The following is a 26,510-nucleotide window of genomic DNA, read 5'->3' on the forward strand; positions in this document are numbered from 1 at the left end:
AAACTTACCCCTGACATCTCCTCTGCACCTACTCCCCAGCACCTTAAACCTGTGTCCTCTCGTAGAAGCCATTTCAGCCCTGGGAAAAAGCCTCAGAGAATCCACCCGATCTATACCTCTCAATATCTTGTACACCTCTATCAGGTCACCTCTCATCCTTCGTCTCTCCAAGGAGAAAAGACCGAGCTCCCTCAACCTATCCTCATAAGGCATGCCAACCAATCCAGGCAACATCCTTGTAAATATACTCTGCACCCTTTCAATAATTTCCACATCCCTCCTGTAATGAGGCGACCTGAACTGAGCACAGTACTCCAAGTGGGGTCTGACGAGGGTCTTATAAAGCTGCATCATTATCTCCCAACTCCTAAACTCAATCCCTTAATTGATGAAGGCAGCACACCATACACCTTCTTAACCACCTCCTCTACCTGCAAGGCCGATTTAAGAGTCCTATGGACCCGGACCCCAAGCTCATTCTGATCCTCTACACTGCTAAGAGTCTTACCCTTGATATTATACTCCTTCATCCCATTTGACCTGCCAAAATGGACCACTACACATTTATCCGGGTTGAAGTCTATCTGCCACTTCTCCACCCAGTCTTGCATCCTATCTATGTCACGCTGCAGCTTCTGACATCCCTCCAAACTATCCACAACACCACCAACCTTCGTGTCGTCGGCAAACTTACCAACTTAAGGAAGGATATACTTATACTAGAGGCAGTACAGTGAAGGTCCACCCGATTTGTTCTTAGGAGAGATTGAGCAAACTAGACCTGTATTGTCTAGGCTTTATAATAATGAGAGATGACCTCATTGAAGCCCACAAGATTCTGAAGGGAGTTGACAGGGTAGACAAATATCGTTCCTACTGGCTGGAGAATCTAGAACAGAGGAACAGTCTTAGGATAAGGGCCGAGTTGCTTCGGACTGAGATAAGGGGAAACCACAACATTCAGAAGTTTCTCAAGTCTTTGGAATTCTCTACCACAGAGGGTTGTGGATGTTCCATCATTGAGTATATTTAACGCCAAGATAGGCAAATGTTTGGTCTTTTATGAGAGATGGGAAGCGTGCAGGAAAACAGAGTTGAGGCAGATGGTCAGCCATGATCGAAGAAAGATGGAGCATGGTCAAGGAGCAGTTATGACCTACTGCTCCTATGGATGTTATGTTCAAAACAGTCCACCCAATCAACAACTGATGCACCAGCTTTAACATCCACATCCTCAATGGCATGTGTACCACTGACATGGTATATATCATCTACATGGTGTACTGTAGCATCTACCACCATCTGGACAAGCACAGGTAGCAAGTATACAAGGCCACTATCACCTGCAGGTTCCTGACCAAGTTACACACCAGTTTTGACACAAATTCCTACAACGGTCATTTGGCCAAAATACTGAAGTTTCCTATTTAAGAACACTGTTGGAGCAGCTTCTAAACACGGGCTGCAACAAGTCATCACAAGGGCTTCTCAAGCAATTACGAATGCATGATAAATTTGGTGCTGCCAGTGATGTTCTCCTGGTTCAGCAAATCACATTGAAAAAACATCCAGCTACTGTAGGCCTATTAAGCAACATTCCAACCTCTCGTTTTAGGCAAGACTATTTCTTCGAAAAAGCGTCACACCAAATACTTGTAAATGATGAGCTGTCAATTTGTTCTAATTATCCAAAACATGCAACCCATCCCTAACATTTCTCCGCAAACATTTGACTACGTGCAACATTCAGTATCTATAGCTGGATTGTGTGTCACAGTTGACCCAGAGCTACTTTTCGTCTGGCTTAAAGAACTGAAACTTTGACAATATATTATGTCACAATCAAGCTTAGTGACAGAATCTCCAGCCATGCCCAGAGACCAATTCCCATTCCATCAAACCACAGATTAATTGTAGCTGAAACATCAGCATTAACTGGACAATTGTAATGGCGTTCTGCTGTTTGGTACATGATACTACCACAGCAGCACCTACATACTGGAATGCTGAATGAAAAGTGAACCTATTTCATATCAGATAATTGTACGGCCAGATGCCATTTGTGGAACTTGTATATTGATACACAGCAGTGGCGGCTGTCACTGAGAGCAGGTTTTTGGCAGATGGAGTATGTATTTTCACCCTCATTTCTTCAAAGCTGTACCAAGTAGAATGAAACTTCATAGCTTTTGAGAACAGCCAACCTAAAAGGCTTTCTGGATCCTTCAGATTCAATGCACAATGATTCACTTACACATTTTGACAAGTTAAACGAGAATTGTTACGCCAGCTAATAATTTGAAGGATAAAGGCAATATAGTTACTCGTTTGCTCATAAATCCATGCAAGTTGTGGATAACTTAGAATAGCAAAAAGATCATCAAAATCCATACGCAGCATGATTTAAAAACCTGTACCTCGATGTACCCATACAGGTGAAGTCATTCTGAAAAAGTATCCCTACCCCAGGCTAGAATTCTTCACCCAACTTTATCAGCGCTCTCACTCAGGCTGTGTTTTGCCCAGCAAGTTTAATATTGTGTACACCAGCTAGTTTTCAATTAGTTCAAAGCTGTAATTCAGTCAGAAGGATCGAATGATGTCCAATTGCCGGTTTAGCTGAGGCCACTTATAATCTGAATTAAAGCCTCACAATGCACTGACTGCAATCTAACATTAACCTTACATGTAACCATCCGGTTGATCAAAGTTCTAAGGATGTAATGAATCATGAAACGCTGTTCATGTTTCATGTGTTCAAGCCTTAAAACAATTTGAGTTTCAAAATATACCATTGTAAACACAGGAGACACAAATCTCAGGCAGCACATCTTTAAACCATAAAATCAATTCAACCCACCTCTGAAACCCAAGTTATACTGTACACAGATTTAGAATCCAAATTTTTAAAAAATAGGGTTAATTGGAAGAAAGCTATTTTTGCCAGAATTAGTAGAATGATTCCGAAGTGAAGGTCAAAAAGGCTGAAGGCAAAGTGGGTTTTAGGGGGGGGGGGAAAAAAAGCACAAGGTTTTAAGAATTTGCTTTGAAAGAAAGGTTGATACAAAATTGCAAAAAAGGTCTCTGAACTTACTGATTTTTTCATGTTTTCCTTTTTTTCTTTTACTGTAGATTTAGTCAGTAGAGAGTGGCAAGTAGCCTACAGAACAGAGATGAGCACAAACAAGTCACAGTACCAACTTCACACAACAAAAACACATTGCTGGCTTCTACATACAACTGCACAAAAAAAATACAATGAATATTGAACTGTCAATTATAATTTAAAAATGTAAATGGGCACAATAGCTTGTGTTTTCAGCCGAGAGTGTAATATGGCAATCATTCTTAAACCTTCACCTTTAAAAAAAGATATTTAACACTACTCAAAGGGAGGTGCGCAGTATTTCTTCCATAGCCACTTTTCCAAAAGTTATAAAACTTTGCTTTCTTTCAATCAGTCTACTATTTCTGGCTAGATATTCAACAATCAAAATAAATTAATGCTTCAGATAGCATATGGATTAATTTGACATGACCGACACAAAGTGCTTTTCCCTATAAACGGCCTATTGTAGGATTTTGATGCAAATTTAAGGTTGGAAAGGAAGCTTGGAGTTTGGCCGCAACGAGTATCTGTGAGTACAGACATTGCTCACTATTTTGTGAATGGAGATATCGCAAGGCTGTGACAGATCAATGCGGCAGGACGCACAATCATCTTCTTTCCTCCTCCTCTTCAGAAGGGCACACTTAAACTTGATCAACACAAAGATGAAATCTGACCAATAATGAAGGCTTTTTAAACCTTCATCCAGATTCTTCGGTTTTCCGAAAGGGCAAAGCCGCATTTGATTCAGATTATTCTCTGCATTCTCGAACAGATATGCGTAATATCAGACAAGTGTAAATCTTCTAAATCCACTGTGACAGTCCATTCAGCTGTCAATGTGTACTCTTCCACTCCCCCCCCAACCCCCATCTCCAGAACTACGTACACAAACAGTATTTTCTTTACATGAGACAGGAAGGAGCATCCCATTCTCCAAAATGCATTTGGTTTTGCCATCCCAACACCATAAACAGAAGCATGCATCAGCAACAATGCAAACAAAGTTTTAGAAGCTTTCTAGTTAGTAGCATGCAAGGATTACTGAACAAGACTCAACAGTAGCATTTACACAAAACCAAGGAGAACAGAGATCATCCTTCAACAATCTCAAAACAGAAAGATACATTTGATCAAGAAAAGCTATTAGTTCCAAAATATTTGAAGCACGTGGTTCTATATTTAACAAATAGTAGAGATTGAAGAAAACTTCCGTCCACGTCACCCAACAAAGCCAACAGAGTCTGCACAACATTTTTTTAAAATTGCATCTCTCTTCCATTCCAAGGCAACGTTTATCTATGCCACCGAGAAAGTTTTCTTCTCGTTCACAAACATACAACAACCTGAAGAGGTAGAAAAGCGAACCCACCAAAGTTTTCCTTTCTTCTGCCCTGTGGCAATTCCATGGTCTCCATTTGGCAGCTCCTCATGACAATTCAATGTCTTTAGAAGTTCATGATTTTAGAGAAAGGTTTGGGGAAGGGGTGGAATCATCTTTACATCAACTTAAGCTCTGTGGATCCAGGGGGTTTACGCAACAATTTCAATACTACCATAAAACAGTTTCTGCAGAGTCAGTTGCACCTTGAATCCAGATTTGTACTGTTTAACTGACCAGAGAGAATTCCCCCGCCACTACCCTGTTAACACGCCATATTAAGAGCAACTCCAGTGTAATCGCAAATCGGATTCAAAACGCACGTTTTGGGCCACCTACCTAGAGTTGATTTAAAATGTTTTAAAAGAGTGCAAAAGGGCTAACTGCGCTGGCTAACATTTTCACAGCTCTTTGAGCAGGAAACCAGCAGTTCTAGGCATGTCTTATAAACAGGATGCTCTTGAAAATGATTCTGTGGCTGTATTGATCTCAGAAGAATGACACAAGAAAAGCCGGTGTTCTGAGGAAACAAACTTCCAGAGAGAGGGAAAGAGGGAGGGAACCTGGATCAAAAAGGATGCCTACCTAACATCAAAACTATTCCTTTTTTAACTTAGAATGTGGCCTGAAAGTTTTGATCTGATTACCAAAAACATCAACAGACCAGGAGAATTTGCCATCAGCTGCACAGTTAGGACAGAGTCAAGTGAAAAGCAATCAAGAAATGATCATGATTGATGACAGAGGTGAAAGGTGCAAATTTGTGACTGAAGTCCACTTGAAATCTTCTCTTCTCTGGGATTTGAATTCAGTGATAACCGAACCGATTAAACATTTGCCCTCATGTCTGCAACACTGCTGCAGAAATTACTTGCAAAGTTATGAAGCTCCCTACCTTCAGTCTTCAACACTAACTCTATCTCTATCAAAATGAAAAGGTGCCTTGTTCTGTTGTCTTTTCTGGGCTGTTCCTACTTTTCTAGATTCTCCCTTTCTTCACCTTCTCTCTCAAAAACCCACCTTTCTATCGTGTCCCTCAGCACTTGTGAACTCATGTTTTAAGTTGTAAAGTTGTTACACTATTACTCGGGCATGCAGAAAAATCCCATTGTTCAACAAAACCACAAAAGAAATCTATGCAGGTAGCACCAATGTGAATCCACAAATACAAAGAATTAAACACAACAAAACTGAAAGCCTATAATGGAAGTGGAAGGAGGAGCAAAACTGAACAAGATCATCCCATCATTTTAAATCTTTTAGGCCAGTTTCCTGCAAGTAACCTCAGCAGTTAATCAGAACACAGCATCTTGCTGCGTTTCCTTCATTCTGCAAATCAAATGCAACTTCCACAAAATCAAATAAATTGATGGAAATGGGGATAATCGGATTAGTGGCACAGATATATAGATGCACATGGTCTCCTGCTTCACACCAGAAAACAGTTCAGGAATTGTACCACCATCCCAACTCATTCAAATTCAAAGGTTAACTGAAACCAAGCACCTCCCAAAACTATACCACTGCAGGAGGAAGATAGATGGCATCAGGGTTGAATCAAATACTTCGAATCTAAAGATGATCTCAAAAAGACAATACACTACAACAATTTAGCAAAATAGTACTGGCTTGGGGTTGGGAGAGAAGTAAAGAAGAAAGGGAAAAGGGGGCCATCATGTAACAACCATGACACCAAAGGTCAGGAATGTCCTGATAAACTGGCGAATGAAGTTTCTCACCAGTTAGGAAAGCAAGGAGGTAACACTGAGTTTTTACAAGACCTTCGGTTACTTCCAAGTTCCTTCAGAGCACCCTGCAAATGCGCAATCTTGGACCACATAGGACATTGGCAGTGAGACACACGGGAATACCATCTGCAAGTTCCCCAAGTCACACAGCAACCCTGACCTGGAGTTATATCCTGTTCCTTCACTGCTGTTGGGTGAAAAACTTGGAACTCCCTTCCTGACAGCACTGTAGTTGCAACTTCACCGAGACAGACTACAGCAGTTCAAGAAGCAACCACCTTCTCGAGAGTAATTAGGGACCAGCAACAATTGCTGATTTTACAACTCACATCCCAGGCACAAAAAATGTTACAATTTTAGACGCCCATTATAGGAAGAACATAGAAATAATGATCAAGGCAGAGCGCGGATTCTGGGATGCTTACATGTCTTAGCAGTTTGCTTTTGTTTGATCCTAGAAGGTCAACAGGTGAATTGAGAAAACTTTTCAACAATATGAAGGATTATGACAAGATAAATAGGGATTTTGACAAGTTAAGTAACAATGGACTGTCAATGGGCCAGCAGGACAGTAATAAGCATTATAAACTTGAGTTATGTACTTAATATGAAGAAAATATATAGTGTGTTCTGGTTTACTTTGCTCGCAAGTGTCCCCTTTCTTGTTTAGGAAACTTGCACTACCATTGCTGATCTGCAGCCATGAAGCTGTCAGATTGCCATTAGAAACCCAACTGATGCCCTTGTTGCAAGGAAACCTTCTGTCCTCATTCAGTCTAGCCTGTATGTTTCTGCAGTTGCACACTAATGTAGTTGACTCAAAACCTCTGAGTTGGCCTAGCAAACCGTGCAGATGTGTCAAACCATTATCTGCAGCAGGTCAAAAAGGTGGCCCACCACATTCTTCTCAAGGGCAACCATGGATAGGCGAAGAATGTCCGCCTCATCAGTGGTGCACACTTTGCAACAGTGAAATAAGTACTTAAGCAGAAAAATAACTTTCTATCAGCAAACATTTTAATCCATTTCTCTCCTGATTATAACAATTATTTGTCTGTGCTTCCCAGTTGAAACTATTGACTTTTCTTAGGTTCTGGTCCACACTGCATTACTAACGCTCCATTATTAGGTAAATTCGCTTTACCATTTCCCAGTTATTTCAACCTAGCGAGGTAATAGTTACTCTTGCACTGCTGAGCTGGGACAATTCCTCATTAAATGGACAGCTGAGTAGTTTCCTGGATAAGACAATAAGCAATGTGATTGTCATCTTGAGCTATGAACAACAAGCACAAGATATGTTGAATTACTAATTTACAAAATTACCATAGAATCATATAGTGCAGAAGAGGCCCTTCTGCACCGACAAGCAAAAAACACCTCAACTCCCACCTTATCCCATCTACCAGCATTTGGCCCACAGCCTTGAATGTTATGATATGCCAAGTGCTCATCCAGGTACTTTTTAAAGGATGTGAGGCAACCCACCTCCGTCAGTCTTTCTGTGGAAGAAAATCATTGGGTTTTTTTTCCAATTCATTCATGGAATGTGGGCATCGCTGGCTAGGTCAGCATTTATTGCCCATCCCTTATTGCCCTTGAACCGAGTGCTCTGCTAGGCCACTTGAAAGGGGATTTTAAGAGTCAACCACATTGCTGTGGGTCTGAAATCACATGTAGGCCAGACAGTGTAAGGATGGCAGATTTCTTTCCCTGGAGGATACTAGTGAATGAGATATTTTTTTTAATGACAATCGACAATGGTTTCACAGTCATCATTAGACCATTAATTCCAGATTTTTTATTAAAAATCTGCCATGCTGGGATTTGGATCCAGGTCCCCAGAGCATTATCTTAGATCTCCGGATTACTGGTCCAATGATAATACCACCACGTCACTGCCTCTCCACATAGTGTTCCACTGAAAACATTTGTGTCTGCTCAGTGTATTCAAGTAAAACTGCATTGGCGTGTTTATAGACGAGTGAAAAAAATGATACCTCTTTCCAGTATTGTGGCAAAGAATCAACGGTGATATTCCGTAGGAGGAAAATGCTCTTCATTGCAAACTAGGCAGTCAAAATTCTAGCTATAACACCCTTTCCCCAAAATGTTCACTGCTGGATTACAAACAGGTGACACTGTTGATTTCACAAAAACATTTAAACCTCTTTTAGGTTCTTTCTAGAGGAAAACTATTCAACTCAGCTTTTGCCTGATTTCTCACTAACATCCAGTATGGAGTAATCACTGAGTTTAACATCTGAATAAAGTAATTCACACAATATTCCATATGATCCGTTTCGTTAAACTATCACTCATGTTAATAAAAAGTAATTTAGAACTCCTTTTACTTTATTTCTTTTAAAAGAGAAATACCCAACCATGAGATAAAATCTCCAAGTCGGACTTTAGTCAACAACATGTTTGCTTTATGCAAAATACACAAAATCAAAAATCACTGATGGAAAATTCCTGGTATTTCATTTTCTGGTAATTCATTTTACTTCCAGTTGATCTCTATATTTAATATTGATGGATTTCTTTCCAATCTAAAAGATTAATGTTTAAAATGAAAGGAAAGGGGCATGAGAAACAGAATTAGGGATCAAAGAGATGATTACTGTGTTACTATGACCATTATTGTAGTTTCAGCAGTAATTAATATGCATCATAAAACGACCTCCACTAGGATTCGCGCTCATGCACACATTGGAGTAATTATAGCCATTCTTTTGAAAAGATGTATTTATTTTTCCTCCATTTCTATGCTGAATAACAAATTTTACTGAAGCGAGAGTTTCATTTCAGTTTCAGAACCAGCTACAACACTTGCTGAGCGCGAGCTCAAAAGTAAATGCTGGTTCCATGAAACACGAACCACATTGACTAAACAAACACCCAGAACACAGTCAGTTGCGCTTTTTTTTATACCAGATATCTTGATGTCCAGTCATTGGCCTTTTATGTTAGACACAATAATACAACCGAGGAAAGCATAATAATGGATGATGTGATTTGGCAAAGCAGAGAATTATTAGGTAAGCACCTTACTCATAAGTTTTGCACAAAGACATGCAATTCACGACCAGGTTACGATTTTCTAACCTTGCAATGTGCAAACATATAGCAGATGTGCAGGTAACAAAATCTGGACAACTATAGCAAGGTCACAGTGAATCCCTTAATAGACGCAGTATAGATGTATAAACATTCAGCACACCTTTCATCTCAAACATTTTAGTATTGACAGATATAGAAACCATTGCTTATTACTTCTATCTGAAAATTCCTGTATGATATCCAGAAGTCTCTAGTAAGTTATTTAAGTCAATGCAAGTGTGTTTATCCAAATTAAGCCAAACATATAAGAGGCATTAGCATTATCTAACGAAAGAAAATGGCTCTTCTATACGGTTAACAGAAATATGTGTCAGTATTCACCTGATCAAAAGAAACTAGAATCAGCTCCCCAACAGAAGCATGCAGAAGAAACTAAGGAAAAAGTGATCTTGTTTACAAGCAGAGGGCAAAGTTAATGGTACACCTCCCAGATCCTTGTTGCACTAGAAGAAATCATGCGTCATCTCCAAGGTTTAATGGAAGAGATACTCCTTCCTACTGCACTCACGAGTCTGCTAACCCAGGGTTTGCCCAGGTTTCCTCTTTGCAAGATATATTTACTCCAGATATTTTGCAGAAGCTGAGGAGAGGTTCAGAAACTGAGAAAAAATTAAGCCACTTCCAAACATGTACAGGTTGCTGTGGAACAAGAATTTCAACCAAGTTCCCTGAATTGAATTAAAACTTACAGAAAACATTAAAACCCCAATGAAGGCAATTTGATGGTGCATGCTTCTTTAATTATTGCAATTATTCCACAGACTATTTCCCTTCACTTGGCTAGGATGCTTCCTGCCCATTTTCTTGGATCTGCCCTACAGCCTCAAAAGAATTGCAAGCAGGGCATCTTCCATAGCTGAGCCACAGAGAGCAGGAGAATCAGTGATATACAAATTAACAATGTAAACTGTGGGAGCTTTGTAAATATCACATCTGACCCCAGGCTTCAATGGAGGGTAGCAATGTTCCATTCAATCATACTGCAATCTCAGTTTCAAAGTGGGCACAAGTAGATCTTAGATGAGGACAGTATGTGCTTTGCATCTGAATCCCTGAAGGATGAGCAGTCGGCACACAATGACACAAAAATGGCCTCTTGGGTGACACACTCAATAGCGATGCAAAGTACTCATTAAGGATCTCACCCACTTCCTTTGGTTCTATGCATAATTTCCCTCCTTTGTCCTCGAGTGGACCAACTCTTTCTCTAGTTATCCGCTTGTTCCTAATATATGTATAAAATGCCTTGGCATTCTCCTTAATCCTGCCTGCCAAGGACATTATGACTCCTAACTCCCTGTTTGAGTTTTTTTCAACGTTCCCCATTTTCTTCAAGGGCTTCATCTGTTTTTAGTTGCCTAGACCTTATGTATGCATCCTTTTTCTTTTTTACTGGACTCTCAATTTCCCTTGTTATCCACGGTTCCCGAATCCTGCCTTTCCTGTCCTTCCTTCACAGCCACATGCCTGTCCTGCACTCCGGTCAACTGCTCCTTAAAAGACTCTCACATGCCAGATGTGGATTTACCTTCAAATAGTCTCTCTCAAACAACGGCCTCCAAAATCCTGCCTAATCCGGTTGCCGTTAGCCTTCCCCCAGTTTAGCCTTGGTCCCATGCTCATCCCCAGTTTTTACACCCAAGAAGTGAACTATGGAAGAGGTCTTAACCAGATAGTTCACAAGCACATCTATTCAAGGGTTTTAACAAAACACAGAAGAGTACAGCATAGGAACAGGCCCTTCGGCCCACAATGTTGTGCCGAACATGGCACCAAATTAAACTAATCCCTTCTGCCTGCCCTTGGTCCATATACCTCTATTCCTTGCATATTCATATGCTAATCTAAGAGCCCCTTAAACGCCCCGATCCTATCTGCCTCCACCACCACCCTGGTAGGGCGTTCCAGACACCTACGAATCTGTGTAAAAAAACCTGCCCCTCACATCTCTTTTGAATTTTCCCCTCTCACCTTAAGTTCAAGCCCCCTTGTATTCGACACTTCAACCCTGGGAAAAAGATTCTGACTGTCAATTCTATCTATGCCTCATAATTTTATAGACTTCTATCAGGTCTCCCCTCAGCCTCCAGCACTCCAGAGGAAACAACCCTAGTTTGTCCAGCTGCTCCTTATAGCATATACCCTCTAACCCAGGCAGCATCCTGGTAACCTCTTCTGCACCTTCTCCAAAGCCTCCACATCCTTTTGCAATGTGGCGACCAGAATTGAACGCAATACTCCAAGAGCAGCCCAACTAAAACTTTATAAAGCTGCAACATGACATTCTGATTTTTGTACTCAATCCCCCGATCAATAAAGGATGCCATACGCCATCTTTAACATCCTATCTACTTGTGTGGCTACTTTCAGGGAGCTATGGACTTGAACCCCAAGATCCCTCTGTACATCAATGCTGCTCAGGGTCCTGCCATTAATTGTATACTTACCCATAACATTTGATCACCCAAAGTGCAGCACCTCACACTTGCCTGGATTAAACTCCAGCTGCCATTCCTTTGCCCATATCTGCAACTGATCTATATCCCACTGTATCCTTTGACAACCTTCTACACTATCCACAACTCCACCTATCTTTGTGTCTTCTGTAAACTTACTAACCCACCCACCCACGTTTTCATCCAAGTCATTTATATATATCACAAACAGCAGAGTAAGAAAGAAGAAACTGTTTCCAGTGTTAGAAAGATCAGTAACCAGAAGACAAAATGAAAAGCTCACTGGCAAAGGACCCAGAAACAAGATAATAATTTTTTTTATGCAGCAAGCTGCAAGTGATCTAAAATGCACTTCCTGAAAGGTGCTGGAAGAAAATTCAATAATAATTTTCAGAGTGAAATTGAACAAACACCAGGCGGTAATTTGCAGGGCAATGGTGAAAAGAGCAAGGGATTCAATGACCTGACATGGGTCAGATGGCCTTGTGCCATAGGATGAGCATGTTTTTTTTTAAAAAAAGAATGGTTTTCATTTACTCATCTTAAAGGTAGATGCAGATGTTCCTATTAACTGTGGCTTTAATATGTTGCAGGAATCAAACTTCACAACAGATCCTTAGAAAAATATGACCAGTGATTCTTTAGTTCAGCTTCCTGTTCTCCTTCTCCTCTCTTCCTCTCAGTCTGCATCTCCCACTTGGGTCCCTTCTCCTTCATTATAAAACTTGCATTGTGTCGTTGCGCTACTTTAATTTCTATTTGTCAGTGTCTTTTTACTCCAGCAATAAGTCAATTCCTACAGCAGTAGTTGACTCATATTATATATATAAAGTTTCTATATGATAAATCTTGCACAGGCACACACTTCACCCCCACAAGCCTTGCTTCCTCCTATTAGTTTTTAACTGGTGCAGGTGTTTTAATATTTTTAGGGAAATTATGAAAATCAGCATTTTCAATTCAATTTAGTTATGTCAATTGTCAGTACAGAGTTGCACCCTAGTCACCAGGTGGCTCAGACTAACAAGTGCTTCTTCAAGTCTTTCACCCAACTTGGTGACCAATTGCCGCATTCTTTTAATCATAGAAATCATAGAAACCCTACAGTGCAGGAGGCCGCCATTCAGCCCATTGAGTCTGCACCGACAACAATCCCACCCAGGCACTATCCCCGGAACCCAGCATATTTTCCCCGCCAATCACTCTAACATACACATCCCGGGGCACTAAGGGGCAATTTAGCATGGCCAATGCACCTAACCCTCACATCTTTGGGAAACTGGAGCACCCGGAGGAAACCCACGCAGACACGGGGAGAACGTGCAAACTCCACACAGACAGTGACCCAAGCCGGGAATCGAACCCAGGTCCCTGGAACTGTGAGGCAGCAGTGCTAACCCACTGTGCCGCCGTAATATAAAAACTGATCATGGAAAATGCCATAAGAGTTTCCTAGTATTGTAAGATATTTGAGGAAACAAACATATCTAGCATCATTTGTGAACATTTGAATCACTCAATATGATCTGTTCCTACTTTGAAATATAGCCTAGAATAATTTGACAAACAGGGAATTATTTGGCTTTTATGTCAATGTCCAGTAAAATAACTCAATGTTATCAAAAAATAGAAATATCAGGTTGAAGGGTGGCAATGCCACCAGAAGCTGCAGTGAGAACCTGTTTAATGGTAAGGAAAATTAAACACTTAACAATACAGCTCATACTGTGACAAAATGGGTGCATTCAAATTTGCTGCAATGACCAGTGTTAATGCTTAAAAATAAGCAGAAATAGAAAAAAAAAATCACATCCTACTCTCCCATGTAACATAATTTACCCCAGAACTCTATAGTTTCTGCTTCAATGTCCCACCATGTCCTCTATCTAATCTTCCAACACTGATTCCAGTCACCAGCATTATCTTTGTAAGCTCCCCTTGCAATTCCCATTACCCGCATGACGGCATACCTGATACAAGCAATGGCAGACGCTTCGCAGCTGTGGGGGAAACTCAGATGAGGAATTAATAATTGCATGGAAAAATCTCTCTGTCATTTGCAGTAGATTCCGCTGATTTTCATCCAAGCTTTCTGATGATTCTAACCTGTGGAGCAGTATTTACATTACCATTCTTATTTAGATGCCAAGAAAACCCCCCACAAAACACACAGAAAAATGTTTAAACTAATTTTTGCACGTTCATGCATTAAGCATGGAAATATAAAATTTAAATTATGACATTGGTGGGTCTCTGCGTTCCACACCACAATGTCAGCCAGTCTCCATGTCTGGTTTCATTTACTTGCCATGTGTTATATCTGCAGGTGCCAGTGTGACAGAGACTTCTAATGTTAAGTGATCTAAATTAGCCAACACATTATTGTATCACCTCCAATATAAATACAAATAAATTGGATCCTCTCCAATCTGGAGGATATTGAGAAAATGGTCACCATACAGGTAGAGCATACCTCATAACAAGTTCAAAAAACTGAACCTCTTCATTGGGGCCTCATCAAATTTGGAGTCTATAAAAGGCTCAAAGGTTCAGAGCCAGTACATCTGCCTCACCCCATGTGACATTTCCCCAAACTATTCTACACCTCCAATCCAAGTGGCTTTCTTGCTGTTTCCATTATCCTCCACCCAAAGTACTTTCCCCATTTCCTTCCTCCAACTTTGTCCAATTATCCTCCCCAACCTCCAACCCTGCATTTATCCAAAGACTTCACTTGACCTTGACCCTCCGTCTGCAAAAATTAACAAAAACCTTTCCGCTCTCTTTCTCTCCTCACAGCTCACCACTCAATGTGCGATCCTCCCTTGCCCGATTAATCTGATCAGAGCTGGAACAATAGCAGGCTGCAATTATTAGCCTGCTTGTCACTGGGCCAAGGAGGGAGGGCATGCATCTCTACAGCTGACCAATAATGCTGTCTTAGATTCATGGATGGTGAAGGGGGGGTGGTGCACATAGCAGGATAATACTTTCACACAACAGGGACATGCAATTCCTATGTCCCTGTTATGTGAAAGTATTGTACAATCAAAAGATCTGGATATATTTATTTGTGATAAAACAGACATAACATTCTGTTACTTGAACATCCTCACAGACCAAGTCACTGACAAAAATGGCAGAAAGACAATCCTAACCTGGTAGGATCAACCTCAAAGCTAAGGTGCTGTTTCTCAGGGTCCTTAAGTACCGTTTTTAACAATGGCTCAAGCAGCTTCTGCAGGTATGTAGCACCATAGACCTAAAAGCAGCAAGAGAGCAAATGGGTAGTTTGCAATGTAGAAGTAACCATAAATAGCACACCCTCAACATAAACCTTCAAGGATCCAATTAAATACTTGTCAATAAAGATTTGTCAGTAAAGATGTACGATGAAAACTATGGCTCTTATGCTGTGAGGAGCAGCACATCATGGGCGGGACATAGTCATACTTGGCATTTACACCAGAGAGGCCAGCACAAAAACAGAAAGAAGAATGAACCCCCCAACTTAAAACAGTCTATATGATTTAAAAAAAAGAGAACCAGATCGAGGCTGTAGCCTGATCTCTGGTTTAAAAACACTTGCAAAATTGATCTTCCAATTTAAAGTTACTGTCCCCTACATTAATGCCATCTAAAATGTTAAGATAACAATGGCTCTACTTAACCCCAAACCTCCAATTAAAAGTACATAAACTTAAATTTCCCTCAAAGTGTTGGCTTTCTGACTAACTATTGTAATTGTCCACTGGAGCATGCCAATTAAGCTTGGCGTCCAACTCACAAACAAAGCGCAGCACATTTTAAGTGGAAATCATTTAACAGGCACAAGGACCTTAGAGCGAATCTTGAAATACTAAGCAATATTGCTCACCCAATGACCAGGTAATGGATGGATTCCCTACTTCTGCATTTGCCAGTACATACTTTTCAATCAATTCATGTTGATGAATGAGAGAATGTTGGCTGGCAAGCATTAAAGCAGGAAAAACCAGGGTAATATGTTTCCAGATAAATGGAATAAAAGGGAACAGTATCAACATTAATATGAAATAGGCTGAGATCGAGCGATGCATTATAAGGCAAGTAGAGACTTGATTTTTCAGCTGCTGATTTTTGATGAGGAGTTTAGAAATGACAAGGAACTTAAAGGTTTTATAGGTAGGCAGGGGAAGCTATATTAAATTTTGTTGATCTGAAAGTAGAGACAAAATAGGAAAGCATGAAAGATTTTTATATTTTGGAGAAGTTGAGTTCAAAGAGGTGTTGAAGGACAATGGAATTTGAGATGAAAGGGAAAAATTATATTTAAAGACATTTAATTGAGTTGTGGTGGTTCTGTGGGGCAAAAAGGCCTGGAGACCTGATCTGCGTGGGGAGGTAGTGTGAAAATTGTGAATTTGAAGCAGCCATCCAGTTTCGAGCCAGAAAAGTCTTTGTTTTCAGAAAGAAGTTTGGTATCCACACCTGAATGGACATGTTTGAAAAGTCATGTTGTATACTTTTATTAAAGTAACAATACTTTGTTTTGGTTTATAGTTAAAATCTATAAGGGAATTGTTGCCAAGAAGGTAGTCCACTTGTATGCTTTGACCATGTAGGCTTTGTTTAGGGGTTTTCTGTAAGACTGTTTTAACTGGGCAACTTTAACCTCATGTACTCGTGTTTTTTTTTTCTTTTTAATATTTTTTAAATAAAATCCTAAAGGTGTTACTGGAGTTCTATGCTTTTGGGATCAGTAGCTTTTCCTGTGCACTTCCAAAATACAAAAGATCTATAATCAGTAAGACATGGGATCTGGCTTGTTCAGCAAATGACACCTGCTGTGGTCGTAACACTGCTGAGATAGGGCCTGTGCAACTTCCAACTCTTAAAGGCCTAAGATAAAAATGATACACCATATCTGGGGGTCAATTCAATCTGCTTGAGCAGATTCTGGGGTCAATAAGGATTTAGCTTTTGTTACTAGAGAAGCTCCTTTGTAGGTTTGCTTGCAAATCCCTGGTTCCTCTGAACAAGCCAGCAAAGACTGTGTACCCTCAATTCTTTTTTTTTTGCAGGAAAGCAAATATGACAATCAACTGTAATGGATACACATCAATACTTGTAGATAATTAGTTGCCCAATCAGGAAAATTAGTAAAGCTTCACATACAATTCATCTCAAAAGTCCTTAACATGCATAAGTATGGCACAGATTTACCTTAAAACAGAAAGTCATTATTTTACTTGCAAGGCTGTTGCCTCTAAAGAGGGTTTGCATGGAATCTGCTAGCTCAACCTCTTTAGAGAACATGTTCCAAAGCAATTGATAGAGAAGATGACGCGAATCAAATAACGTCACCAGGACACGAGCAAGCTCATCCTGCAGGGGGAGGAAGAGAGGAAGAAAAACAAACATATCAAATTAATTACAGGGCTGCAACAAATAACTGAAGGTGGTGAATAAACTACTAGAAAGAACAGCGCAGGGTTAATAATGCATGATGCCAGTGAGAAGCAGCAAAGAATTAGGTTCGCACAGGACTCTTTAAAAAGCATTTCCTGTCTGATATTTTCAACCCCCACCTGCCCCCACCCCCGCATTACTAAAGTTTTGTTTCAGTTCTACACAGAAAGGATGGTCACTAGAGTCACTTTCCCACAAAAACTATGACCTATCAAATACAAAAAATTTCAAGCACAAAGGGGGAAACAGTGATTAACTGTTATGGGAGAAGTCTCAAACTTAAGCCATCAATAATTAGGTCGAGTTACTGTGCTCAATAAATCATGGAATCATAGAATCTTTACAGTGCAGGAGGAGGCCATCTGGCCCATCGAGTCTGCACCGACCACAATCCCGCCCAGGCCCTATTCCCGTAACCCCATAAAAGAGCAGGCTAAATTACAGAACAGTACTGGTGCTCTGATTTGAACATGGTAGCAAGAGCAGCAATTTCTCTCTTCCAAGGATAGCTTGAGCAGGTGGTGAACTTTTGACTTGTATCCCAGGGATGTTTTTTGCATCCAGAAACAGGTCAAATGGCACTGCTCATTTAGATAAAAGAGTACTTGGCCATTGACAGACCTGTGGAACCGTCAATTCAGCTCCTTGCCCTACCTCAAAGGCGAGGGATTTTATATATTTATACAAGGTTTTATACATCTGTGGACATTACTGGCATTTATTGACAATCCCTAATGAAGCACCCCGAGTGACATGCTTTGCCACTTCAAGGAGCAGTTAAGGGTTTGTGTGGGACTGGACTCGCATATATAAACATACAAGACCCAGTGAGGATTCTCAGACTATTGTGAATGAACTTGAAATGAACTTCTACAGGTTGAAATCCTAACTCCTTTTGGGCATTAACTGAAGCAATGATTGAAGAAACTCGATAATGAGCATTTACATGAGGAAAGAGAATCTATCCAGACCAAGAGTAACAGGCCTCTGAAATCAGTCGATGGATAAAATCATGAGTCCAGGCCCAAGTGCCTAAACTTAATCTCCCCCCCACCAATTGTGCAGCTTATTTACAAAGCTATGCACTCTAATTACATAATGCTTGTTGTATCACTGTAGAGGCCATTCCTTTCTCAAAAAGTTCAATCAGACCCCAATGAGATCCCAGTTAAGATTTTTTTCCCCCCCCGCCAAACCCAACTTTCTGCTAGTTTCTACTGGCAAGAATGTGTAAGAGTCAAGATATAGGTCTAGTGCTTAGCTCCGACCAAGTCATGCTACCTTTTTAGAACTGCTACCCAAACCTTAGCTACGTTAAGCTGCCAAAAGCAAATCACCACCACGAAAGAAATGACTAAAGGACTACTTAAAAACCGTTCTCTGCTCAAAGCAGCTGCAGAATTACTGCAATTGGATCAAGAGTGCATTTTGCTCATGTGCACATTTTAAGCTTTCCTACCTGTTGGTTGAGATTTGTGACTGGCCCAATGGAAGTCTGTGGTAAAAATGAAGAATTGCATTTTTTTGAGCTATATCCATGCAGTACTTTTCAAGAAATTGCAATTTGTAAAACTCAACTGTGGGAACGGTTTAATAGACGGCGTGCAGTCCAATTCCAGTTGGGAGGAAGGACAGAATCAGAGAAAATTCAACATCCCATCACTCTCCATAAAGTCCCCACATAATTAATTGTAAGATCTGACTTTTATTTCTCTGCGGAGAAGTGTGCGACCTTTACTCCCGCCTTCCCTCTAATGATCTGGGTAATTTAAGAACTTGCCCTGATTTGGGGGCAATAATGATGTGGGTGAGGATGATTGGGGAAGGGGTGGTGAAGAAAAACAGAGAAGAAATCACTTTGCCAAAACACCACCCTGTCACTCCGTGGTATGCCATTTTGTAGCACCATAATTCTACCTAGACCACTTAAATGCATCCCACTTGGGACAATACATTGCCGTGAGCTGTAGATTTGACCTGGGTTTAGTGACATATCCGACTGACCTGCAAGTAGAATATATTGAATGGAGAATTGCAATTCATCATCTTTTAAAATGACATTTACATGATAACAGGTAATACATATGTACCTTCTATTCTAGAAAGAGCTTCTATTTTAAAAATGTCCAGTACAATAAAAAAATGCTTATGTAGGGGACAGGTAGAAGAGGGGACATGATCATACTGAAAGGCAGCAGAGAAGGAGAGAGGCGAAACGGGAAGGAAGTAACTCAACACACCGGGGAATGGGCCAATAATAAACATGGAGAAAAAACGAACAAGAACCCATAGACCCAACTCAGCTTTGACAAAGGGTCATCTGGACTCAAAACGTCAGCTCTTTTCTCTCCTTACAGACGCTGCCAGACCTGCTGAGATTTTCCAGCATTTTCTCTTTTGGTTTCAGATTCCAGCATCCGCAATAATTTGCTTTTAAACAAGAACCCATGTTTCCTCGGGCCCATGTGGAAACTTTTCATGTGAATTAACTGAAGGTCATACCTACCGCAGCAAGACCTCCTTGAATGAAATTAGAATTCATAGAGTCATAGAAATCACAGTGCAGGAGGCGGCCATTTGGCCTATCGAGGCTGCACTGACAACAATCCCACCCAGGTCCCATCCCCATTACCCCACATATTTACCCTCCTAACCCCCTTGATGCTAAGGGGCAATTTATCATGGCCAATCAACCTAACCCGCACATCTTTGGACAGTGGTAGGAAACTGGAGCACCCGGAGAAAACCCACGCAGACACGGAATTCTGGTTTTTAGACTAACACTTTACCTAATGGTGCTGTGAACTATTCTTGTCACCTACATGCAACTAAGTTGACTGGAAATATATAAAAATAGCCATAGACTAAAACTGAGGACCACAAAGTAATTGACCTTCATCTGCATCAGTTTATCCAACTGGACAATTTTAACTGTTCTCTCACTCTCCACGTCCCTTCACCACTTGGTAGCATTTATTGGATAATAACATACTACCAGAAGAACGTTCTCAACACAGTGCAATTCTAGAAATCATCAGCTATATAATGGAATAGTTAAGCATCAAAGCCAAAGAATTTTAAGCTTTGTTGCCACCTACAGACAAAGTCATACATTGCATTGACATCATTTCACCAGCATCTACCATCCTGGTAGTTACCGAATATGGGAGAAGGGTTTTCCACAAATTTTGGCAGTGTCTTATCATTTCATTTACCACAGACCCAGACAGGATGCAAGGAAAACCTGCCAATGGTGAACTTTAGGAATCAGGTGCCAGCAGGCCACACCCCCATCCCCCCAGGTATCTATTCCTCTCAAGCCAGCTACACTTACCACGTCATACAAACATCAAATTACTCCTACAGCTTCCCAAAATATTTCCGAAATAAACACATCTAGTTTTAGTTTGAATGAATCAACACTGTTTCTACTGTTCCCTTAGGTAGTCTGTTAGCACTCACACTGAAATAATTATTTAGTTTTGAGTTTGTCCCCTTCAAGGAACTGGCAGTGTCTGCCAATTTTATTTTTCTGGGTAAGGTGGACCAGCTTGCCTTGGTTATCTAGTTGCTTAAGGAGCCTAAAATCAGCACTCAGCCTTGCGTCTTTCAAAAAAATGCCCAATTTCCATAATCACTCTTCATAATTCAATCTCTCCATCTTCTCGAGATATTCTGGTGCTCTCTTCTGTACTCTTGCATCAGCTGTGATATCCTTCTGTACTACAGCTACCCAGACCTGCACATGCATTCTTATTGCTGGCGCACCAATTATTTAGAACATTGCAGATGCCTTACTATCTTGGCTCAATGTTGACTTTGTAAGTCATCCAAGACCTGATGAAGTTTACTCACTGGGATTGGGAATCACTGCGACTGCTTCAACTCGTCAATAAACTATAGAATCCTGCAGTGCAGAAGGAGGCCATTCGGCCCTTCAAGTCTGCACCAAAATATCCCCAAGTTCTTCCTCACTTTATTTTCCTAAACAGCAAAAATCCCTTGCTGGATTATTTTGTCCTCACATTCCTTAAATGTTGAATTTCATCTGCCTATCTGCCCAATTCCTCCTCATAATCAAATCACCATGCAGCTTACCCAGTTTGGTCTAACACCTTCATGAGCTTTTTTATTTTCTGCAAATTTTCCACCGCACTGCCATTATTTATGAAGATATTAAACAAGTTGTCCCAAAATTGACCCAATGGAATCCTATGGTTCTCACTCTGCCAGGTTTATGATAATGCTCATATCAATACTCTAATAATCATTAGAAATGGTTGAAGTAAGTATATTCAAAGTAATTCATAGCGCTGTGTCAAAAAAAATAAGTCCAACTGCAGGATTAAGTGATTGAAGAATATGAGTACAAATCTCTCTGTTTGAATCCTTTCTTGGTCTTCTCATCCATGAACTGAGCTAGGTAATTCGTGAAGATGCTACACAGAGTCTAACTACATACATTTAATATTTTTTCACAAATTAGATCAGGCTTGCATGAGCTTAGGGGGTGGGGGGGGGGGGGGGGGGAGAGAGAGAGAGAGAGAGAGAGAGAGAGTCGAGTGGTGTAGAAATGAGAATTATCTTGCATTTGTCACTTCACCCGTCATTCACAGTTTACTCGACCACCCACCATTCCCAGGCAAGAGGATATTAGCATGAGAATCATGCTTCTAAGGTAGTTTCACCTTGCACACTCTTTGGAATACAAACACTAAAAAGTCCTTCAAGTAACCAAGTATTTCAAACATTATGTGCACCTGCTTAACGCAGGTGACATTGCCAGAATAAGTCCACTTACCCACTGAGAACAAGGCACCACGTTAGCTAGAGCCATTGCAATGGGCAGCTCTCCCTGATCTCCCATCATGGTGACCAACTCCACAAGTCTTTCAAACCGGTCGGCCAGGACAGTTTCTGCAAGTGTGTCAAACTCTGTTCCCTGTTGAAGAATTTTAGTTAGCACTTCCATGAATGTAGCTCTTGTTTGAAGATCTTTATGGTACCCCAAGCCTAAACACAGTAAAATGAAACAAATCCAATTAGGGTTTTGTTATGGTTGGGTGGGAAAGACATTGTTCTTGCCAAAGAGCATTCATTGATAATGGATTTTCTAAAAACAAATCTTCTCAATAAAAATTAGCATGATTCATAAAACCTCAACAATGCTGAAATCCAGCATAAACCCAATATAAACAATGCTACCTGAACACATCTTGGAAAAGACACCAACATTTGTAAACACTAAATTTGTCAACTTTGGAATCATATTTTGAGATTGTTTACCTCAAATTTTCGATTTAATTTCTGATTGAGACAGCGTGCAGAGGAAAAGTTTATTTATTAGTCACAAGTATGCTTACATTCACATTGCAATGAAATTACTGTGAAAATCCCCTAGTCGCCACACTCTGGCACCTGTTCGAGTACACAGAGGGAGAATTTAGCACGGCTAATTCACCTAACCTGCACAACTATAGGGTTCGTGGTGGGAGATATAGGAAGGATATCAGAGGTAGGTTCTTTACGCAGAGAGTGGTTGGGGTGTGGAATGGACTGCCTGCAGTGATAGTGGAGTCAGACACTTTAGGAACATTCAAGCGGTTATTGGATAGGCACATGGAGCACGCCAGGATGATAAGGAGTGGGATAGCTTGATCTTGGTTTCAGATAAAGCTCGGCACAACATCGTGGGCCGAAGGGCCTGTTCTGTGCTGTACTGTTCTATGTTCTATCTTTAGAGTGTGGGAGGAAACCGGAGCACCCAGAGGAAACCCACACAGACACGGGGAGAACGTTCAAACTCCACACAGACAGTGACCCAAGCCGGGAATCGAACCCAGGGTGTGAGGCAGCAGTGCTAGCCATTGTGCCACCGTGCCGCCCCACAGAGATGGCCTTCATTCTAATGCAAGCAGGGCAGTCCAACACAAACTAGAGCCTTGTTTGTTGAATCTGCACTCTTTCAATGATAGTAATTTGAATCTTTATATTTGAAAAAGGTTTAATTTCTACCCTTTGAATTCAGTAGTGATAACACAGCTGGTTTGCTAAGGCATGAGCTTGTATCTGGAATGCTAAGAACTTGAATAAGTTACTGCACTAAAAACTAAAGCAAAATACAAACATCTTTCAATTCTGCAAATTGTAATGATATTTTTTGCAATTCAGCAGTCAGAAGATTTGACTTGATGTGTTTTACATTTGAAAAACCAAGATAAGGAAGAGCAAAAATCAAGATAAGTAAGGAAGAATGGACTCCAATAGCCTATTTAGTTAAAAACATAAGGTTGCTCAATGTGGAAATTCAAGTCTTGCAAATCAGTACTGCCCGAGTTTTGATCCAATTGGTGGTGAGGTACCTGATCGCAAGAAAGGATATAAAGTAACCCAATCGCTGCCCAGTGGTCCTTGTTCAGATGTGCCTGCATGCCTGTTGATCAAGGACAGTATCTGAGGTACTTAATGCTACGAGAGCCCATCAGATGCAGACTCAGCAATGAAGAACAGCCATTTCAAAAAAGGCTGATGGTTGACTGATGCAAACCTTAGTTTGAAGCAGCATCTCTGAGTGCAGGGGAATGGCATTTGATCTTTACGCGAGGATTGCTACATGTTTAAGTTTATTTATTAGTGTCACAAGTAGGCTTACATTAACACTGCAATGAAGTTACTGTGAAAATCCTCTAGTTGCCACACTCTGTTCGGGTACACTGAGGGAGAATTTAACATGGCCAATGCACCTAACCAGCACATCTTTCAGACTGTGGGAGGAAACCGGAGCACTCGGAGAAGACCCACACAGACATGGAGAGAACATGCAGACTCCGCACAGACAGTGACCCGAGGTTGGGAATCGAACCCGGGTCCCTGGAGCTGTGAGGCAGCAGTGCTAACCCACTGTGCCACCGTGTGTGTCACAGGACTCAATCTAAAGGAGCTTGATTTATACTTGATTCAAGTATTTCCGTTCAAACCTGAATTTCAAAGCAACTATGTTCTGATCAGCCGCCCTTGAGGAATGGTGAATTATTTTCAATGATTTGCTCTGCTCACCTATGGAGTGCATAAGGCCACTATCTACATTTGCGTTGAGGAGGTTGGACATGGCAAGCACTGTGCAGTGCCTGAGCGACGCAAGACGGCGTGACATCCCTCGTTTTCGTCCACCTGTTTGTGCTGTTTCCTCCTCCACTTCACTGCAGTCATTTAGCAAATTCATGAAGAGGGTAAAATACCTGAGAGAGAGAGAGAGAGTGATTCCCTGAACATCAACATTCTCGAAAACTGGTTTTTTTAAAATCATTTATGTGGCAGCTGTGGAATTTTTGGACAAAGTTCAAATCAATGTAATTTAGCTTTGTTGAAGTGGACTTACTTCAGGAAGAGCTGCGACTTAGCCTCCATTAGTTCAACACCATCCCCCTCTTCTGGCTGTAAAGGTAGCCCAGCAAGCAAAGATACCACTGCCTCCATGCTCGCCTGGTCAAGGTCTCTGTGGAAGACACCATAAAAAAACATGGACGCAAACTCATTCTTCTAAACTTCACACAGCTCTTTGTTCTTTTTGTACTGTCAAGGCAAGTTGTTTCTTTAATGCCAATGCAAGTCAAGTTTATAATTGAAATGGTGAGTAGATTTCTTTTCCATGCAAAGTGTCTGCATCAATAAATCTTAAAGCACGTTTAGGTGGCATTTGATGGTAAATTAAAACCAATCTTCTCCATACTTTTTGGGGCGGGGGGGGGAATACAACATGCAACATAATGATAAAGCTCTTCTTCATAAAGTGATTTAACGATTTTGTCTCTTGTTTCATGCAGTGAAAATCAACCCACATTTAACCTACACAATTTTGAAAACCTTATCTACGAAAGAATACATTAATGGGGGGAGATGAAGAATTTAACCATGGTTAACTCTGGCATTTAGAACTCTTAAAGCAGGGGAAAAGAGACTCAGTTGAACCCATCATTTGGAGGTAGGGATCGAAGCAAGAAAGAGGGTGCGAGAAACAGTGAAAATAGGAGACAGAAAGAGGGGCACAGAAAACTTAAGAAAATCATAATTAAAAAATGAATTTGGATCTTTGAAATTTTGCTCCTTAACATATCTATCGAATCACTGAACCTATTGCAATATTTTGTGACCATCTGATGACAGGCAAATGAAACAATTTGGTACTTGGGTTATAACATTTTTTTTTAAAACACACATTTGACTTAAATAGAAGTAGAAGACAGTAGTTTAAAATTATTGAGCCTCAAGTGAGGAGAGAGGTTAGTTTTTTTTTTAACCCTCAATATTGTATCTGTGAACCAAACAAGGCAATTAATGTTATATTGAATTGCTTAAAATGCAACTGCGGGTGTGCCTACACCTCGGACTGCAGCGGTTCAAGAAGGCAGCTCACCACCATCTTTCAAAGGGCAGCCAGGGATGGGCAATTAATGCTGGCCTAGCCATCGATGCCCACATCCCATAAACAATTTTTTAAAAATCTAAATACATAACTGCTTTATAACACAATTGAAGGTTGCAATGGACAATTAGCAGACACATGTACTCCTGTGCCACATTGAGTCCAGAATGGTGGGGTCTGGAAGAGGATAGTAATTTGGTTGAGGGGGCAGCCATCAGGATTGACTGGTGGAGATGAAGCGTTTGGGAATGGACAGATAAGCTGCGATGCTTGATTACTTTTGGAACTTGGAGAACAGAAATAGGAGAAGGCCATTCAGTTATCACGAGTCTATTCTGCCATTCTGATCTGTATTTAAACAAATCATTTCCTTCAAAGTTTAAGTTGGTGAGATTGATGGTGAAGTGAATAGGCTATAAAAGTTAGAAGGATTTTACCTTTTTCTAGTCTTTATTAGATACTCTCAATAAATACATAGGATCACCTCAGGAATAGAGGACAATCACTTAAGCATTCAGAAATCATGGCCTGGGAATATTTGATCAAAAATAAAACTGCTTTACCTCGTTAAACATTTCACATCATCTACTGCAGCCTGGTTTGATGTTCCCATAACCCAATCAGTCAGGTACTCCACCATCTTGTTCCTGGAAGAAAAGTCAACTAAATATTATATTGCAACATGGATTCACAGCATCAATCTCCCTCAATTTCATATGTTGATGTGGTTGACTCTTAACTGTCCTCTGAACAAGGGCAATTAGAGATGGGCAATAAATGCTGGACAGCCAGTGACACCCATGTCCCACAAATGAATTTT

At 40.7% G+C, this 26,510-nt stretch overlaps 1 protein-coding gene across 8 annotated transcripts in view; it reads right to left on the reverse strand.

Moving 5' to 3' along the window:
- Positions 1–26,510, reverse strand: part of nf1a (neurofibromin 1a) — a 159,112-nt gene that overhangs the window by 34,120 nt on the left and 98,482 nt on the right. For 3 of the 8 annotated variants that reach the window (XM_078224704.1, XM_078224705.1, XM_078224709.1), the window contains exons 23-31: positions 26,254–26,337; positions 24,647–24,763; positions 24,325–24,506; positions 22,070–22,281; positions 18,728–18,763; positions 17,023–17,184; positions 14,976–15,079; positions 13,788–13,923; positions 3,095–3,160 (exon numbers count right to left, since the gene is read on the reverse strand). In XM_078224704.1, the coding sequence (XP_078080830.1) occupies positions 3,095–3,160; positions 13,788–13,923; positions 14,976–15,079; positions 17,023–17,184; positions 18,728–18,763; positions 22,070–22,281; positions 24,325–24,506; positions 24,647–24,763; positions 26,254–26,337 (1,099 nt within the window). Of the gene's footprint in view, positions 1–3,094; positions 3,161–13,787; positions 13,924–14,975; positions 15,080–17,022; positions 17,185–18,727; positions 18,764–22,069; positions 22,282–24,324; positions 24,507–24,646; positions 24,764–26,253; positions 26,338–26,510 lie in introns of those variants that run through there. The other 5 variants (XM_078224706.1, XM_078224707.1, XR_013499076.1 and 2 more) reach the window with 5 other exon arrangements.

The sequence above is a fragment of the Mustelus asterias genome, chromosome 12, assembly GCF_964213995.1.
Source record: "Mustelus asterias chromosome 12, sMusAst1.hap1.1, whole genome shotgun sequence".
NCBI lineage: Eukaryota > Metazoa > Chordata > Chondrichthyes > Carcharhiniformes > Triakidae > Mustelus > Mustelus asterias.